Genomic DNA, 19,568 nt, shown 5'->3' on the forward strand with positions numbered 1-19,568 from the left:
CACTGACCCCCATCGCAGCTCCTTTTGCCAGGATGGGGGCTGCATCCTCCTCCCCCAGCTTCTGCAAGAATCCCCAAACCCTGAGCTTGAATTTTGTCCTTTATCTTTAGAAGGTGGTCCTTATTGTCCCCTCTTCACAAATGAGCAACCTGAGTTTCAGAAGGGTTAAATGATTTTTCCCACGTCTCGCAGCTGGTGAGTGGAGGGCTTGGACTTGAATCCATATGCCCTCATCCATTCATTGCACAAATATTCATCAAGCACTATTTCTGTACCCAGCATTGTTCTAGGCAGTGGGGTTACAGAAGTGGGCAGTAAACAATGGACAAAATATACAAGTCAATCCTATGATGTATTAGATAAGTGTTTGGGGAGAAGTTGAGACAGGTGTTCAGAGTTGGGATGGTGGCGGTGCTTAGGACCATTCCAATGACTTTAGATTTTATTCCAGGTGAGATGGGAAGCTCTTGGGCCTTTCAGCAGGGTGAGGGTCTAACTTTCAGGTCAAGCTTACTCAGGCATTCTGTCAAGAACAGACTTTGAGGAGTGGGGGGACAGGGTAGAAGCAGGGGGACATTTCAGGGTGAGAGAGATGGGTCTGGTTACTTTGAAGGTGAGCCCACAGCGTTTGCCTTCTGGCTGGACAGCTCCTCCCAGTTCAGTGGCAGCACCTGGGAGGCCCCCGGCTCTCCAGGGCTCAGTCCAAAGCTCCAACCACCTCCAGATCCCAGACCAAGCAGTTTAGGTGATCAAAGTCTAGCCTTAGTCCTTCCTGCTTGAGGATGGGAAGGTCTCAGCTGGAGGAGCTGGGGAGCCAGGCGGAGGAGTTGGGGGGGACAGTTGGGCCCTCTAGAACATCAGTTCCTCTGTGTGCCTTGGCTCTGGCGTTGGGACCCCCAGTGGAGGCGTGAGAGATGCCAGACATGTGTGGGTGATTCCCAGCTGCCTCCTGCGTGAGGACCTGGGGGCAGGGAGAGACTTGCCACTCAGCCCCCACCCCAGGCCCTTGGAGTGACAAGCTCCCTCCATCCTCCCCATGAGGCCTGAAGAACCTGCTCTGTTTGGGGCTGGATGAGGGGACAGCCCTGCATTCACTGCCTGTGCTTCCCCTCCCACTCTTCCTCCTTCCTCTGTCTCAGCCTGAAGCCAGAGAATCTTCCCAGCCTGCTCTCAATCCTCCTCTCCATCCTTGTGGGGTCTCAGTTTACCCTCACAGGGTGCTCCTCAGCCACTGTCTCTGCTTCCTCCCACATCCCCCCCTCCCCCCCACCTGCCCAGCTTCACCTCCTCCAGGCTGACTTCTTGGCTTAGCCCCTCAGGAGCCTTCCATCCCCACTGTTTTCCTCCCTGGGAGGGTAACTCTGATGCCCTGCCCTCAGGACCTCCAGTCTGAATCCTGTCTTCCCAGGAGATGGGGCTTCTGAAGGCAGGACCATGTCTTCTCTCCCTGGAGGCCTCATCCCTTGGACTTCCCCTGCACCTGGAATGAATAGGGTAGATCTGGGGTCAGAGTTTGGACTCGGGTAGACTCTGCACGACTTCGCATCAGCCACCTTTCCCCACTTGGGAACCTGGGAAACACTGGGAGGTCTCCCTGGGCTACAGTAGAAGGCTTGGGGCTTCTTCACACTGCACACCAAAGGCCCGTGGCCAAGACCTAGTGCCCTGAGATACAGTCTGGAAAAGGGGGCAAGAAGGACAGCTGTCAGGAGGCCTGCCTGGGTCCCTCACTGCTGGAAGACCTGGAGCAAGTCTCTTCCCTTTTTGGAGCAGGAAGTTTAGACAAGTGATGTGAGTGCCTTGATATCCCCGGTTGAAACCCCTGACCAGAGTACTGACAAGACAGCCCTCATTTAGTGCCTCGCAGACCCCTCACAGGCTTGAAACTCTGGGCATAAGCAGAGTAGAGATGAGGCTCCAGTGGCCCTGGAACCCTGTAGATCTGAAAGGCTCTATGAAGGTCTGTTATGGGGGTGAGGGTGGGGGGTGTTCTTGCCGATGATGCTCGCCCCTTCCCACTGTAAACTGAGGCATCTAGGAGGAAGGAAGAGGCACAGCTTAGGATAGAGGTTGAGTGGGGTCATTGAGAGCACTGAGCAATGGGCAGGACCCATGCGGGAGGGAAGAAAGAGCAAGTCCCAGGGGAGGGGTGTCCCTAGGATCTGAGGAATGGGGCTGGGGTATAGAAACCAGAGGTGCCTACCCTCCTCCAGCACTAAAGAGGGATGCCAGAGAGAGAAGCAAGTGGGGGATGAATTGAGAGGGGACTGCCTAGCTATTGAGCACCTACTGTATGCAGAGTACTTTGCATTGTATCACCTCCTTTGATCCGAACTAATACTGAGGAGTCAATAATGTTACTGCCGTTTCACAGATGTGGAGACTGAGGCTCAGAGATGTCAGATCACCTGCTGGAGGTAATGCAACAAGAAAGGAACAATGACAGAATTTGAACCCAGTTCCATGTGACTCAGGAGCCCAGGCTCTCCTCTGGAAGCCTCTCAGTGAGGTAGGTGGAGGCAGCCCCTCTCCGCCCCTCCCCAGCCCCCTCAGAGGCACAGCCCCCACCCTCCCTTTTTAGGTCCCAAATGGTTTGGAAAATCCTGATGGGAGCAGATGGTGGGGACAGATGGAAGGAAAAGCATCTCGGGGCTGAATTACACAAACAAACATTGATAAAGTGATTAAACCTCAAGCCACCCCTTTCCAGAGGGCCCTGCCCACACCAGCCTGGAGCACCGTGGACACAGAGGTGGGGGCCTGGGCGTCTCCGGATGCCCCAGTCTCAGCCCAACTGATCCCAGCTTCTGCCCACCCTCTCACCGCCAGGGACCACCCCCGGACCAGAGCCCAGGGCGGCAGAGCTGCCAAGAGCACAGCCCGGGAGGGGGAGGGGGCGGGTCTGGCTGTTCCCAAGGGAGCTGGGCCACAAAGAACAGAATGGGGGCGGTGGGGGTGTTGGGAAAGTCCTGGGAGCTGGGACTGCAGACTTGAAATCAGGGTGGGGTGGGGTCCCGCCAGCAAGCCTCGCTATACAAACGGACTTCGGAGAGCTGCTGGGCCACCCTGACCCACCCCCCACCCCCACGGTGGAGGCGGGCAAACTCTTCACCTCCAGAAAGTTCAGTTGGTTCCTTCATCTATACAATGGAAACAGTAATATTAATGCCTGGGTGCCTGGGTGGCTCAGCCGGTGAAGCGTCTGCCTTCAGCTCAGGTCATGATCCCAGGGTCCTGGGATCGAGCCTCCGCATCAGGTTCCCTGCTCAGCGGGGAGTCTGCTTCTCCTTCTCCCTCTGCCCCTCCCCCCTGCTCATGCTCTCTCTCAAATTAATAAATAAAATCTTTTAAAAAATTAATATTAACGCCTCCCTGAAGGGGCTGTGTGAGGATTAAGTGAGAGGAAGCCTATACAGTATGGACACTGGGCTGCACGCAGTTAATGTCACTCCAGGTGGCGAACTGGTGTTGGGGGATCAGGAAGGTGGGGGCTGGTTAGAAATGGTCCCTCTGCAGAGCAAAGTTTGGGCTTGAAGATACTGCCTGTGGGCTCTGCGGCAGAGGAATGGCGGCCGTGCCCCCAAGAAAAGCACCAGCTCCCTGCTGGGTCAGAGCCACTGATCTCTCTGCCAAGCTCAGAATCCAGGACCCAAAGGTTCACCTTTGCTGGTCCCTCCATGTGAACCTACAGACATCAGAGGGAAGCAGACCCGGGTTCAGATCTTGACCTGGCTCCTTCCCAACTTTGGGGAAAGTTGACAAAAACAGCCCCAACGCACTCTGGCTTCTTCTCAGTAAAGCCAGTATTTCCAGCCACTTCCTGGACTTGCTGTCAGAAGCCCACAGGCACTTCAGACTCAAGCCAGCCAGCATCCACTCACGGTGCTCCAACCGGCCTGCCCTGTGCCTGGGTCCCCTCCAGGAGCCTCTCCCTTGTCTTCATGCCACCCCTCCTTCCTTCCCAAGTCAGACTTCAACCAAAGGATGCGTCTCAGGCCTGCCCTGTCCTCTCCCGACAACCCCCCGTGCCCCACTCCCTCCTCTGGTAGCCCTGTACTGTCACCTGGCCCTCTTACAGCTCCCCAGCCTTTGGCTTCTCCACATCTAATCCCCTTCCTCCCTGCTTGATAACCGTCCATGGCTCCCCACTGCCTACCAGAGTAAGTGGGCGTTGGAGACTCTCCATGACATGCCCAACCTTTGCCTCCCACTTCGGCTCCTACTCTCCACTTCCTCTGATAACCACCCCACCCCAGTCCAGTGCCTCCTCTACAGGTGGCCAGGATCTCCCCTACCCTGAAGAAGGGATCCAGAGCCAAGGCTGGGGGAAGGCGGCTCCATGACCCCCAGATCCTTGCATGCGGGTTTTTACCTAGGTGGGGGTGGGGGAAGTGATGCAGGCAGCTGGAGTCACATCCCAGCCACCCCTTGTCTGCACAATATTCCCTCTTCCCTCTGCTGGTGAAAGCAACTCTTAGCTGGAAGGGCCTCAGGCTCGATGGTTGCTGTAGGTCCCCCATCCAGGCCCATCCTTTCCCCCTTGTCAAGTCAGAAGTGACCCCTTCTATGACACCTTTTCTGGCAAATAAGCATTCGGCTCTTTCTTACACATTTTCATTGCATCACACATTCTGTTTGCTCCTGCAGTGTCTCCTGGTGTCTCTCTGACTTTCTGAAAATGGTTCCTGGGGTCACCACAAATGGACCGGTCACTCTTGGAAGTGGGATAAAGGGCATAAGGCTGAGTGTTCCCTTGTAACTGTATACACAGTTCTGCGTGCATGCCTACAGCCTGCATGCATGCCCTCGACCTTGTTCAAGACTTGAGTCAAAATCTAAAGAGTCAACCTTTTTCTAAAAGTTTCTTATTGAAGTCATCTCTACGCCCAATGTAGGGCTCGAACTCATGACCCCAAGATCAAGAGTCGCAAGCTCATCCGACTGAGCCAGCCAGGCATCCCCAAAAACATTTTTTTAAAAGTCCTTCCTAAACTGGGATCTGTCTCCCAGAAGCCTTGCAGCAGCCCAGCTCTGCCCTGGGGGGTTGCCCAGGACCCGTGGCTGCATGAGGACTCTCCCTCTCCGCCTCCCCCTCCCAACCCAGAAGAGCGGATGGAATCCCCAGTGACCTCTGCGGCACGGATCCATGGCCCGAGGGATTGCACACATGCTGCAGGGCTGGGGCCCCAGGAGTGGGGGCAGCAGACCGGATTCCAGCACGGCCAGCTGTGTTCTCCTGGAGCTTCCTTTCGGCTGTGAACTGCCTCCTTCCTAGAGCTGCTGTGAGGAGCCCACAAGACACTGAAGGCTGGTGCACAGGAAGGAGGCTGCCCTGTGACACTGCTCGGCTCAGGGGCGCACACTCATACAGCCTGGAGGGTAGGTGCTCCCAGGGAGAGGGAAGGTGACATCCTAGCTCAAGGCTTCTGCTGGTACCCGCTATTGTCCCATTTTACAGATGAAGAAGTGGAGGCACAAAGCGTTGGAGTTCCCTGCCTGAGACGGTGCATGGGATTAGAGCCAGATCCAAGATGGGACCGACTCTGTCCGGAGCTCTTTCCAGTGGGCCAGGATGCCCTGGAGAGATGTGGGCTTCCCAGAAGGTTCCAAGGGACCCAGAGTCCTACAACCCAACCCCCAGTGAGTTGCCATATCCTAAGAGCCTTATGCTCCCGATCTGCCTCCCTTGCTGGAAAGACTGGGTCAGGTCTGCTTTCTGGCACCTTGGGCTCTCCCTGAAGCTGGGGATTGCCTCTTGGTTTCCATAGTAACAGTGACCAGAGGGGTCTCCCGAATTAGTGCAAGGATGCTGCATGGGGACCTGCAAGTATGCACGTGCCCTGGGAATCCCTGGGATGGACAGCCTCAGCTACAAGCCCACAGACACACGCATACTCACACACACGCTTGCACATGCATACACGCCCAATGCACATGGGTGCACACCCACACCCCCTTGTGAGCCCACATGCACACCCTTGCACATGGAGGCCCAGGCAGGCGCATGCACAAAGTGTCCGCTGACCGAGGAACGGATCCGGACATGATCGTACCCGACATCACCCACTCCCAGAGCCACCCTGGCGCCCTCAGGCATAAGGAGGGGCTTGGCGAAATGAGGGACTTCCGCTTTATAATACCCACTGCTACATTTATAGATACTTGCTACGTGCCTGGTGCTGCATTTTCCTTTCCACGTATAACATCTGCACTGCCCACAATGCAACTCGGAGACAGGCGCCCAGCGAGGAAACAGGCTCAGGGATTTGCCACAGTAGGCCAAGCCAAGGTTTGAGTCCACGGTTGTCTGGCTCCTACCCGCCCCAAGACCTGTTGGTGCCAGACCCATGAGCACTTCCTAGGGACCCACAAACACAGATGAGGAGACCTGGCTGTAGGTGGGATAGGAGCTGAGGCCTCCCAGCTAGAATCCAGGGCTCCTGGACTTGTGGCTCTGGGCCATCAGATTCCCTCTCCAGCCCCCAGCCATTCTGGAGACTGTGGCGTGAAGGGAGGTCCAGGGGACAGCAGGGGCTTTCCCTCCATGCATATCTCCCAGTCAGCAGGCAAGGAACTCTGAACAGCACAAGACCCACGGGAATCTCTAGCTGGTGAAGCCCCCTGGCTTCACCTGGGAGCTCCCCGCCCTTCCAGCAAAGGCAGGAATCCAGCTGCCGAGGTCCTGGCTTCTTGACCTCAACGGCCTCTCAGGCATGCCCCTCGAAAGTGAGGGAGCCTGAGTTCAGAGGCCAGGCCAGCCAGGTCAACCCGAGCAAGGAGTTGGGCAGGGGGGTATCGTCCGGGAGGAGCTTTCGGCAAACGGGAGCTCTGACGTTGCAAGTGGGCTGCGAGATAGTGAGCTCCCTGTCGCTGCAGGCATCCCAGATCGGCAGGTGCTGGTGCTCCCTGCTTCGGAAACTCAAAATAAACAGTGACTGAGTCTTGCATCATTAGCATCATCATCGTCTTTGTCATAGCCACCCCTGATCGGGTACCCTTTGCGTCAGGCACCTTAAGATACGACTGCCACTACTGCTCATAAAAATAGCAGCTCTTACGCGACCTGAGGTGGGGGTGCTGTTGTTAGGCCCATTTACGGATGAGGAAACCGAGGCTCAGAAAGGTCAGTGACTGTGCAGGGACAGCTAGACCTGGCTGCTGAGTCTCTGGTCTGCTCACCTGGCCGCTGGCCTCCTGGGCAAAGCAGGGCAGCCTCCCCCAGCCAGGGCTGCGCGTTCGTTCGGCCCTTCCTATTCTGGGCAACATTGGCTTCACTATGGCCAGTGAGGCGCCCTCTGCTGGCCATTCCTGGCTCCGCAGAACCATGTTCCTTCAGGCCAAGGGCGACCCCTTTAGTACCTGGGATGTGAGAGGTGGGCAGGCCCTCCAGCCTTGGACCCTCACTTCAGATGCTGGTACCTGAGGTCACCCAGCCGGTCAAGGTTGAGCTAAGGTTGGAGTCTAAGGGCCGTCTGATGCCCAGGCTCTTGTCCTTCCGCCCCTCCCTGGTAGGAAAGAGGTTCTACTCCAGCGGCCTTCACTTCCTACCGCAGCCCCCTCCACATCTGGGCCCCTAAAACCTCCGGCCCCACTGCTCTTGAGGGATCTTGGGGAACCGTGGTTTGTAGCTGAGAATCCATCTCCAAGGGAAAAATGGGCCCTGGGGTTTGAGGCAATTTGAGGCATGGAGCTGCCATTGACTGGCTGTGTGAGGTTGGGCAGGATTCTTAACCTCTCTGGGTGCCGTTAGATGGAAGTTAGCTCCTTTGTAGGAGAACTGAAGAGATTTGAGGAGGTCTCTTTTGCTCAATCAGAAAGCCTTGACTCGCCCCTTACAGCACACCAGCTAACATTACCCCGACCAGCCATTCCAAACCCCAGCACTCCATCTTTTTCAGAGCCCCTGGGAGTCTCTGAAGGGATTTTACTTAGTCATTAGCTCACTGTTTATTGCCAGCCTCTCCCACTAGAATGGGAGATCCATGAGGGCGGGAATCTTATCAGCTTGGTCACAGCTGTGTCCCAGGACCTCACTGAGGACCTGGTACTCATAGGTGTTCATAGATACTTGTTGCATGAATAAAGCCCTCCCTAGCCCAACTCCTCTTGCAGCTTGGAACAGCCTTCCAAATCCAGGGCTGTTTTTCCTGCTCCCATCATCACAGCCCAGAGCTTGTAGCAACCCCTCCACCCCTCCTGCCATCCTCCTCCATCTCCCCTGCTTCCCACTGCCCAAAGATTCCTTTTTCCCTCTGCCCCTCATATGACTAACTCCCACCTGACTCTCAGTACTAGTTAAGCTCAGGCATCACCTCCTCCCAGAAGGCCTCCCTGCTTTCCTTTTAAATTAATCCTCCCTTCTGACCTCCTTAGGACTTGGTGCCTCCTGGTCCAGAGGGTCGTGTTCTCTCTGTTTTAAACGTGTCTCTCTCCTCCACCATGGGAGCTCTTCAGGGACCAGGACCAATCTGGCTCATCACTGTGTCTTCAGCACCCAGGCCCAGGCTGGCCTGGCACAGGCACTCAGGAAACATTGAGCTGGGCTGCTGTCATCACTGCTGTGATGGGGACTTTGGGGATTGAACAGGCCAGATCAGGGTCTCCCATGGCAAGCTACTTCCTTGCTTGGAGCCTCAGTTTTCTCATCTGTGAAAGGGGTATAAGAATCCTGACTCCTCAGCATTGTGAGGATTCAAAAGAAGCTTCTCTCACGTATGTAATGTGCCAGCACATGGAAAACATCGGGTGAGCGGTAGGTCCCGTCCCTGGTGTGGCCTTGGGCCCAGGCTTAGCAACTGCCTCTGTAAGCCACAAGCCCCCTCTAGGAAAGGAATGTGTATGATCTTTAGTGAATCCTGGGCCAGGATCCCTGCCCTAAGGCCCCCCCCCCCCCAGAGGTGAGGGGAGGAGATAGCAGCCTGGATCGATCGAACTCCGTAATTCACTGGCCCGGGCAGGTTCTCACACCTCTCTGAGCCTCAGCTTCCCAATCTGGAACGGGAGCTAATAACACGTGCCAGCCTAAGACTCCGAATAACAGGGACAAAAAGTCAAGTTCTTGGTAGGTGCCTGATTATTTACATACCCGAAGCAATCTCCTGCCCTTCTCCTGATTCTTCCTGTGATTTGGGGTGTGTGTATCGAGGGAACTCCCTAGACAGGGCCGTGACCGTTCTAGGCTATGAAGGGGAGCCTTCCCATTCTAAATGGTTACCTGAGGTCTGGTCTGGGCACCTGGAGCTGAGTTAGGTAAGAGGACTGGGGAGCTCTGGGCACTCCGGAGGATCCAAGTGCTTGTGACCAGCCAGCCCCCTAGGAGATGCCTGTGGAGTCATCCAAATGGAAACCAGGGCAGCCTGGGAGGACAGAGGCCCACCGCTCAATCCCCACCTAGATCCTCACTCATGCATGCATTCATTCTTCCACTGCCGTATTCCAGAATGTTGCACCAAGCCTGGTACTTAATAGGTGCTCAATAGATGTATGTTGGAAGAGCAAATTTATTCCATAAATTCAACACACATTTATTGAGCGCCTGCTGCTTGTACCCCTGTGCTAGGAGATGGTGAACAGTTGGTGCCCAGACAGTAACTGGTCCTGACAGCCCCCTCCCAAGATCACCAGGCACTCTAAATCCTCCCAACTCTTCCCGTTTCCTACCCAGCTTCCGTTGATTGCCAGACTCCAGGCATCAAGGCTTTTCCCAGCATTGTGGTCATGCCCAAGCACCCCCATGCATCATGGGGCCCGGGAAGGCTGCACCCCCACAGGCACGACTCTCTGAATCCTCCCTGTCTTTCACGTCCTCCTCCAACGACTTTCCCCCTCCCTCTCAAAGCCTTAGACACTGCCATCACCCCCTCCCAGTGCCCTACATCCACGCGGGGTTATACCTGGAGAGGCCAGCAGGTGGCACCCAGACTCCCCCTTCCCCGGCACTGGACTGGACTTCAGACCCCACCAGGACCCTCTCCCTTCTCTCTTTTTCTCCCTGGCCGGGACAGGAGTGGACTCGGTGACCTCTCACTGACCCCTCTCCTTCCTGCAGGCTCCTGCGAGGAGGCCTAAGGAGACTCCAGCTGCTCCTGCCTGCTGGGGTTGGGGGGTCCCTAAGGGCCAAGCTGCAGCTGGTGGGGCGGGGCCCGGCGGGGTGGGGCGGAAGGCAGCTGCCGAGTGAACAGAGAGAAAGAGAGAGAGAAGAGAGAGGAGAGAGAGGTGCTTTGGTTCCTTGGCTCCTGCCCCAAACAGGTGGAGGTCCCAAATGAGCCTCACCCCAGCACGAGGTATGTGGCTGGGGAAGCCGACGGGGCTGGGGGTTTCAGCCTGCCAAGCAGAGCAGGTCTGGCGGTACTGAGGGGCTGGCCAGTTGGGGTCCACTCTCAGTAAGAACCCCAGAGGCCCTTCCTATCCTACCCTTTCCAAAGTGACCCATAGAAACTTGGGGGTCAGAGCAAGGAGCCCTGGGGAGGGCAGTAGAAGAGGAGGGCTCCCTTGCTGCTCGTGACCCACTGTGTGAATTTCGGGGAGCTCTTTCCATCTCTGGACCTCAGTTTCTCAATCTAAAATGGTGGGCGAGGCAGATTTTGAAGACATTCTGTGGGATAACTTTGCAAAATGTCCCTTTTCAAAAAGGATTAGCCCTTCCAGGAGCCTCTGGAAGACCAAAAGACCTTTAAGACCCAAAGGAATGCTCCCTAATGGTGGAATTTCAGATTGGGGGGAGGGGCTCATTTGGAGATGTGGGGGCCTCTCCGTGTTGAGGGCCCTGGTCTGTGCCTCCCTCCTCAACCTTGTTTCTCTGACTGGGACTCAGGGTGGAGAGTGCCACAAGGTGGGGGGGCTTCCCTCCCCGCCTGCTGTTGCGCAGGTCCCCTCATTAGGGAGAGGGTGGCAGGTGCAGGGCCAGGGCAGCTCTCTCCCTTTTCAAGAACAGAAAAGGGGTGGGTGGGCAGAAGAGTGTGTGAGACCGAGGTAGGGACAGCGGTAGGCATAGGGGTGTCCCCAAGGTGGTGAGGAAGGAGCCATCCCCTCTGGTTACTTGCGGGTTACTTGCCAAGTCTCCAAAGCCCCCAGCACTTTCCAGCCATTAGTTCATCCTGCTCACAGCACTCGGTGGGGCCAGAGCGGTGGGGGAGGGCCTGGAGCCACTCTTCCCTCACCCGCTCTCGCTCTCAGGAAGAGATTAGATTGTTCCAGATTGTTCTCTGGCTGGGGAGCAGCTGGCACAGGCAAGGTCTAGGATCTCAGGGATGGTGCGGTGGGTGAGTTCACTATGGGTGGGGAGACAATCGAGTCAAGCACACGCGTGGGAGTCAGATCAGCCTGTGTTAGCAAATCCTGGCTCTGCTGTGGGTCCTTGGGCAAGTCAAGTGACCTCTCCCAGCTGCAGTCTCCTGTGCAAAACGGGGGACCGCAGAGCGCCCCTTAAGGGGTTCAGGGAGAAAGGTCACAAGGCAAGTCAGGCTCTTCACAGTGTCTTCTCATGGAGACAAAATAGGAAGCCCAAAGAGGACCGGCCGGGGTCACAGAGCTAGGTCTCCAGTGAGTCTGAGCACCCTCTTCCCCGCCGCGGTAAACACTGAGCGCCTACTGTATACACCCCAGCACTTACTCGGCACTCTAGTCTCCACCCCGCCCCCACGCTGTGACACTCCCCTCTGCTCACGTCTGTCCGGGCCCCGGCCAGGCCTTGGGTCTGGGATGGGGGGTGGGGTAGGGGGTCGGACCCCCCCAGGCCTCGGGAGGCCGGTGGGTCTGGGGCGCGCGTCTTCCCTCTCCCTGCGGAAGGGCAGGGCTGGGGCCGGGTCGGGGCCGGGTGCGGGGGACGGGGGCAGCGCGCGGGCGAGCCGTGGGCGCCCCGGCGGTAAGCGGGCCGGGAGGGGGCGGGCGTGGGGGGCGCCCTCCGCCCTCACCCCGCCCCGCGCCTCTCCCCGCAGCGGGGGCGCCCCGCCCCCCGGGCGCCCGACGTGGACGCGGCCGCCGCCGCCGCCGCGCGGGAGTCGCTGTCCGCGGAGCCGACATGCAGGCGGCGCGGGGCGGCGCGGGGCGGCCGGGCCGGGCGGGCAGCGGGCCGGAGCGCGAGCGCCAGTGGCCGCCGGGCGCGGGAGCCGCGTCCCCCTGCGCCGCCCCGGGCCGGCCGGCCGGAGGAGCCGCCATGCGCCCCGGGCCGCCCCGCGCCACGCTCCGCCTGTGGCTGGGCTGCGTCTGCCTCGCGCTGGTGCAGGCGGGTAAGGGGGCCCGGGCGGGGGCGCGGGGGGCTCGGCGCGGGGCGGGCGGGCGGGACTCCTCGGGCCCCTTCCTGCTCCCCGCCCCCCAACCCGGCCCCGGCCTCTTCCCCACCTCTTGACTCCCAGGCCCCGTCCTCCAGCCCCCGACCGCCGGCCCGCCACCCCAGCTTTGGGGTCTAGGGTCCTGCGATCCCCAGTCCCTTCATCCCATTGCCCTGACCCCAGGCCTTTGCCTCAGGTGCCCGAGCTGAGCTCCCTTCTCTGGCCTGGGGAGCAGCTGAGGACACCAGTGCTCCCACCTTGGGCCTCCCTCCCTGTCCCCAAAGCCCTGCAGGACAACTCTGCAGGTCGGATGGGGTCCCAATTGCGTGAGCAAGTGTGAGGGGGATGGGGACTGGCACCCTAGGGCTCGGGGTGGGTGGGGTGGACCCCTGACCCTGCTTCGGTCGCGGTCTGGCCTGCCCCGAGGGCCAGGCTCATCCTCACCCAGCCCAGCCTCTCCTGAGGCTCTGTATCTGTCCTTTTGGCTTCTGGCGCCTCGCTCATCGCTCCCTCTGCCTATCTCTCTGTGGCTCAGTGCTCTCTCTCTCTCTCTCCCTCTGCTTCCTCTCTACGTCTGTCTCTGATAGCCCACTTGTCTGTTTTCTGGTTCTGTGTCTGCCGCCACCTGTCTGTGTCCCTCTGTCTCTCTCTGTCTCGGGGGCCTCAGGTCCGCTCCGGGGGCCTCAGGTCCGCTCCTCTGTGGGGCGAAGGGTGCTGCTGAGGGCCAGGTCTTCCCCTCGCCCCACTCGCGCCTTGGGGGATTTAGACACTGTGTGACCCAGGGCCCCTCTCCTAGAGAGGTTCTTTCTGCCCTGACCTCCACCATCCTGTCACTCACCCTCCTACTCCCTTCTCTACTGACCCCCTTTCATCCTCTTCCCACATCCAGAAGACCCTACCCACCCTGTACTCTTGACTCTCCCCTGAGAGAACCTGCTCAGAGTGACCCCATCTTCCCCTGCCACCTCCCCACCTCCCTCCTGGGGCTGGCAGAGTGTGGAAAAGAGGCTCATGTAGACCTGTCCCCAGGCTTCGTTCTGTCTGCCTCACTGCAATACCGGGGGTTCCTCTCTTGATCCTCACTCCCAACCCAGGGCTCACCCTAGCCTGGCTCTTCTCGACCTCTGGGTCTTTCTCCTTTCCTCAAGGTCGCTCACCTAACAGTGTGGTATTGTAGAAAGAGCACTGGACTGGGAGTCCTTTTGACTGCTTTTCATCAGACTAACTTTCAGCACCTGCAACCCTGGCCACCTATGCCTCCCCCATGCCTGGCCCCCCACCTCTTACCACCCTTCCATTAGATCTGGCCCTGGCCCAGGCCCATCACTTTTAGCTTGGACCCCTGATCGGGCCAGTGTGACCAGTGGGGGCTCCCACCCTGGACACGAGGAGCCTGGGGCCTCTCGGGCCTCACTCTTCAACCACAAATGAACTGAGACCCATGTGCCAACCCCATTGGACGCCTTGCTTTCTTCCTCCCCCCACTGTGTGGCCTTCCCCAGGTTCCCACTTAGGAGAGAGGGGGCCTGGGCCTCACAGCAGGGGATGCTCAGGCTCAGGTGCCTCCCCACCCCCAGACAGCCCCTCGGCCCCAGTGAATGTCACTGTCAGGCACCTCAAGGCCAACTCTGCGGTGGTGAGCTGGGACGTCCTGGAGGATGAGGTTGTCATCGGATTTGCCATCTCTCAGCAGGTAACCCTTGAGGGGCTGGGAGGGAAGGACACATCAAGATAGTAGCAGGCGATGGGGAGGGGGTGTGCAGAAATAGAAAGGAAAAAGGAATAAGGAGCAAGAGGAGACAGGCAGAAGAATTCACATATGGCTTGGAATGGGGACCCCAGAGGGGGAATGGATCAGTGAGGAGGGCTCTGGGGCCTTTGACTGGAAACTGGGAATCCAAAGCCTGGTTTTGATCTCACACAGACCTGAGTTTGGGACCCGGTGCAAGTTATCGATGGGGAGATGGCCTTGGGTGACTTTTCTAACCTCTCTGCACCCGCACCGTCTCCCTCTCCCTGAAATGGAGCTAGCGATAGTTCCTGGCCACCTGCAGAGACGAGGGGTGCGTGGGGAAGCTTATGTGCGTAAAGGCTTTCGCCTGGTAGCCGGGTGAGCCCTTGTCACCGCCAGAGGGGCCTGCGCGAGATCGCTGGCTGGGCGCCACCAACAGGGGCCCCGGCGTCTGTCTTGGCAGAAGAAGGACGTGCGGATGCTGCGCTTCATCCAGGAGGTGAACACCACCACCCGCTCGTGCGCGCTCTGGGACCTGGAGGAGGACACCGAGTACATCGTGCACGTGCAAGCCATCTCCATCCAGGGCCAGAGTCCGGCCAGCGAGCCAGTGCTCTTCAAGACCCCACGCGAGGCGGAGAAGGTGGCGGCCAAGAACAAAGGCAGGCCCCCCGCACTGCTGGGGGGGTGGTCAGGCACGGAGCAGTGGGTGGCTTGAGGAAAGCACCAGCCCCCCTTCCTCCCCCGACCCCAGACCCCTGCTGCCTACGAAAGCAGTACCTGGGAGAGAGGAGGTCACCCTAGTCCCCGAGGCCGTGGGGATAGCAGCTCTCAGCTTTGGGTCAAGCCCTGTTGCTGCCGCCCCAAGGAGCCATCAGCATGTTCTCGAATCTCTGTGAGGAGTCAGGGCACCTATAGAGATCAGCACTTAAGATCTCAGAGCCAGTGTCTCCCTCCCCGCAGATGAGGTGACCATGAAGGAGATGGGGAGGAGCCAGCAGCTGCGGACGGGCGAGGTGCTGATTGTTGTGGTGGTCCTGTTCATGTGGGCCGGTGAGTGCCTCCAGGCTCTTCCTCACCTGGCCTCCGGGGAACGGAGGCCCCTGGCCAGGCGCCTTCTCTCCCAGGAGCGGAGGCAGCTGAGAGATGATGTGAGAAGTCTCCAAGTCCTGCTCTGGGGACCGGATGCGACCCAGTCTCTAACTTAGCTCTCACGAGAAACTTAGTGGATTGAGGGCTGCCTTGGAGGACCGGTTATTGGAGCACTTTACCTTCCCTCCCTCGCGAGTGGTTCGGGCGCCTGGGGCGGCCACACCCACAGCCCCTTGGCCTTCTGGCCCTGACTGCGCAGCCGTGCTTCCTTCTGGGCTGCCGGGGCTCCAGCTGCTTCAGGCTGGGGACACCTTCTTAACCTACTCCTCCTTCTCGCCCCGGTTCTGAGACCACCTCCATAAAGTCTCCCCAGTCCACCCATGAACGTGGCTCTAGCTCCTCTTAGACGAGGTCATTGGGCTCATGTCTCTCCCTTTTCCCACTTGTCTGTGAGCTACCCAAGGATTAGGAACAAATTTCATCTCGGTACTTAACCAGGATTTTCTGAGTGGCCGGCTCCTCCATTCCAGATAGTAGTACTACAGTCGCGACTAAGGAGAGCCCTGGGCTTGCAGGAACTGGGTCTGGGAGAAGCCAAGCCCCTACTTAACTGTAATTCAATGTGATGGGTGCCAGGTATGGGGGCAGAGAAGAGGGAATTAATTCTAGGGCTAGCAGCAGAAACTGGGAAAAACACAGGAGGAACATGGGGAATCGAGCTTTGAAGGATGAATAGGAGTTCACCTGGCAGCCAAAAAAAAAGGAACAGGGTTCTGATGACAGCGCGTATAAGAAACAAATTCAGTTCAGTCTGGCTCAGTGCAGCTGTGACCCAAGAGAGAAAGTAGAAAGGGGGACAGTAAAGGATGGCGAGCCTATAAAGTAGGCTGGAGTCCGTTTTGAGGGACTCAAACACCATGCCAAAGCTGTCTTAGCATGGTGGTAGAGAGGGCAGGCTCTCTTGTAGAAGCATTTGGAAAAAATGTTCTGTAGGCACATTGAAAAACAGGCACTTGTAAAAAAAGAAAAAAGGTAGAAAAAACGAAAGATGGTACAAAAGAGGTTGCTGGTGCATTATCAGACATGGCACAGACAATATTTATATAATCGTAACAATATAAACATGGCGAACGAACCCGAGATTGTGACGTGGTTCTGTGAGGATGATGGGAAAGGAAGTGGGGGGAGATGTTCGCCTGTATCTACCATGGTGGAAAGTCAAGAGATAGGATCTAAAACAAGTAGATCAGGAAATAGCACTATAAATAAAGCAGAGGTAAAAATGGAGAAGACACCTACCAGAATTGGAGTTGGCTTCCTTAGTAATATCTCACTTTCAAAAACTATCACGTTCACGTATTAGTAGTTCGCTAACGATCAGCATTTAGCAGAGCGCAGACCCTGCAGTGCACGTCCCGGCTGTCCCCGCCGCGAGACCTGCAGTCGGTTCCTCGGCTCTCTACTCGGTGTCCTCACTGGTCCGCTGGGGACGGTAACTACAGGTGCCCTCAAAGCGCTCTGAGGACACGGTGGCGTCGGCCGTGTCCGTGCCTGGCTCAGCGGATGTTACCGTTTCTGTTTCCCCTAAGTGGAAAGAGCCGTCAGGGGTTTAACGAAGGGAAGAGGGTAGATGGGATCAGATGCGCGTCGTGGGAAGATCAGCCCGGCCGGCAGCGAAAGGGATGGCTGGAGGGGGACAGGTGGACACAGGAGCCAGAGGCAGGCCATTGCAGTGGTGAGGGCAGAGGCCATCTGGAGCTCAGCATCTACCAGGAGCTCGGCAGGAGCCAGTTGGAATGAAGCGGGTGGGCGGGACTCGAGCTCCGGCCTCTTCCTGTTCTCCCATGCCCCCCCTCCTCCCCCACCCCCCAGGCGTCATTGCCCTCTTCTGCCGCCAGTACGACATTATCAAGGACAATGAACCCAATAACAACAAGGAGAAAACGAAGAGCGCGTCGGAAACCAGCACACCAGAGCACCAAGGGGGAGGTCTCCTCCGCAGCAAGGTGAGGGCGGGTCCCGGGCCTGGGTGCAGGGTCGGCTCGGGGCCAGGTGTGGTCGCAGCCGGACAGAGCCGAGCTTGGCCGCGGCTGGTGTGACACAGGGGACACTGCAAATGGGTTTCGGACCTTCTCCTTTTGCTGGGTGCCAGGGGCCAGGGGGGCTAACAAAATGCAGTGAGTGGGGAGGGCAGCATGCTTGGCCGGTGTGGGACAGCACGAGCAGCGGGTTCTGGGCTCGTCGGTGCCCCTGCCGTGTTGTGTGACCTCGAGCAGCTGCTTCACCTCTTTGTGCCTTCATTTCCTCTTGTGCAAAACAGATATGAAGGCCTTGTCAGTGCTTTTGCTCTGAGCAGCTCGGAAGAGACGGTAGAGAAGTGGGAGAATCTCATGGTCCTGACGAGGATTATCCAACAAACAAACATCCGGCCCTCTCCACATTTCCTCGTCCCTCCATCTCCTCACACCCCCTGGCTTACTGTCCTCTCTCTTGGCTTCTCTCTTTCTGGCGCATTTTCCTGAAGCCTCTTAGTAACCCCCATCTCCAGAAGCACCTCGACAGTGTCAGGGGCCGAGGCCGCACGCAGAGGCAGGTCTGCAGGATTCGAGAGAACAAGCCGGCGGCGGGATGGCTCTGCTGGGGGTGGCCTGGGGGGCCGGGAGGCCGAGGGCCTGGCACCCGGTCCTGGCCGCTGAGTCAGTGAGGCCGAAAGCTGGGTTTGAGAAGGCAGAGAGACGAGACACGCAGGCAGGGCTCCTCCTTTCCTTCCACGCGGGAGGAGAGCCTGGCTTTTCGGCGGCAGCCCTTCCTTCTCGTGTCCTCCCCCTATTTCCAACCTTGCAAGAAGTCTATTCGATTAGCCCTGGCTGCTTCTCTCATTTTTTTCCTCCCAGTTTCCAAACAAGCCCTCGGTGAACATCATCGAAGCATGACTGCCTGTCTGCAGGGAGAAGGATTTCATTTTTCTTCTCTGCTGGTCTCCAGGTCCATGGGCACAGGGACAGGGAGGACTGCGGTGGGGGGAGGCCCAGCTAGCTGCACTGTTCTCCCTCTTCCCCATCCTAGTCTGGTGAGGGATGCTGAACTACAAACCCAAATTCTGCAAAAAATTAACAAGCCACAAAACTAAAAGGCCTGGCCCCATTCTGGAAAAGGCAAAGCTGCATGAGACACAGCCTTCTTTCTGCCTCCTCACCTCTCCTGGACTGGCTTCCTCTTCGAGAAAATGCACAAAGCTCCTGGGAGACGACAAGCACCTAGACTGACTCCAGCTGTGTCTTTGAGAGCGAGAGCCATCAGGGAAGCCATGGGGCAGGGTCATGGCTGCCAGCAAGCCTTTTCTGGGTCCAGCCATCAAGGACTTGTTTGTGGTGTGATGCACAACTCGGCGAGTGTGTAAGAGGTTCTGCTTTGTCTCTTTGGAAAATACGACTGAAGGGCTTCACTCCAGAGGGCAGAGGAATTCCCCGAGCTGATTGCCTGCAGCCTCGATCTTCCCTGGCCCTCACTTTGACTGTAACATCATTAGTCTGGAGTCTTAAGAAGATGAAGTGGGAAAGAGACCTGGCACGTACTGGCCCCATTTCTTTAGGAAGAGTCTCTTGGAGTTGGAACAATGCTGGCTTACACAGCTGAAAAGGTATGTCCACGTGGGACATCCCCGGGGCTGCTGAGTCACCCGCTCTGGAGTGGAAGCTGCTGGAAGGCAGGCCTGAGCCATTACCGTGGACAGTCAGAGCAGCCCTGGCCTCTGGGGTCTCCATATCTTGCCATCTCATCAGGGTTCTATGAAAGCTACCCAGGGTCCTCATGTCCTTCCCTAGAGCCTGAGTGGTGTGAGGTGACAGGTCTCTCTCTCCACTGCCCCTTTCTGGAAAACAAAACAAAACAAAACAAAATGGTGCTTGATAAGGGAAGGCAGACTCTTCCCTCGGACTGACGCATTTCGGCTGCTGAATACCTGCATGGGAAGAGATGGGCCTCTGCGTCTTCCGTTGGTGGCTAAGGATGGGCATGTGGGAGGACTGCGCCTAGCACAAGCCTGGCACACAGTAGGCGCTCAGTGAATACCTGTTGAAACGTTAAGAGCAGTGGCCCCCCCCAGCCAGAGAGCTGAAAGCCATCACCTAATGACCGCCCCTTCCTTCCGGTCTTCAAGAGCTCTCCCGGCGAGGTCAGCCACCGCTCTCCTTCGCTCGGTGAGGCAGCACAGGCATGGGGGAGAGACAGGGTGAAAGGCAGATGTCAGCCATACTAAGGGCTTCCTCATGGAAGGGCATGAGGCTCCACTCATTGTCTTGTGACTTCCATCCCTGCTGAATGGGGCTGCAAGGCCAAGGCTCCTTAGGGGAGAGGTCCTTACCTCTGATCCAGTTAGAGCAATAACCTCTTTTTAAATGTAAAATAAAAGACAAATGAAAAGGCACATCCTTGTCTTCTGGTAAATGCCCAAGTGCTGCCCTCTTTTTCTGGCA

The 19,568-nt window shown here is 57.7% G+C and overlaps 1 protein-coding gene across 1 annotated transcript; it reads left to right on the forward strand.

Annotated features, from left to right (window-relative positions):
- Nucleotides 1–12,019: 12,019 nt before the first annotated feature.
- FNDC5 (fibronectin type III domain containing 5) lies at nt 12,020–18,503 on the forward strand. Its single transcript, XM_045782625.2, has 6 exons — nt 12,020–12,227; nt 13,847–13,962; nt 14,465–14,663; nt 14,965–15,054; nt 16,966–17,099; nt 17,988–18,503. Exons 1-6 carry the CDS (start codon nt 12,020–12,022, stop codon nt 18,024–18,026), a joined length of 786 nt encoding a protein of 261 aa, XP_045638581.1. The 3' UTR covers nt 18,027–18,503.
- Nucleotides 18,504–19,568: the final 1,065 nt, after the last annotated feature.

Source organism: Ursus americanus, chromosome 33, assembly GCF_024610735.1.
Source record: "Ursus americanus isolate L20-20 chromosome 33, mUrsAme1.1.p, whole genome shotgun sequence".
Classification (NCBI taxonomy): domain Eukaryota; kingdom Metazoa; phylum Chordata; class Mammalia; order Carnivora; family Ursidae; genus Ursus; species Ursus americanus.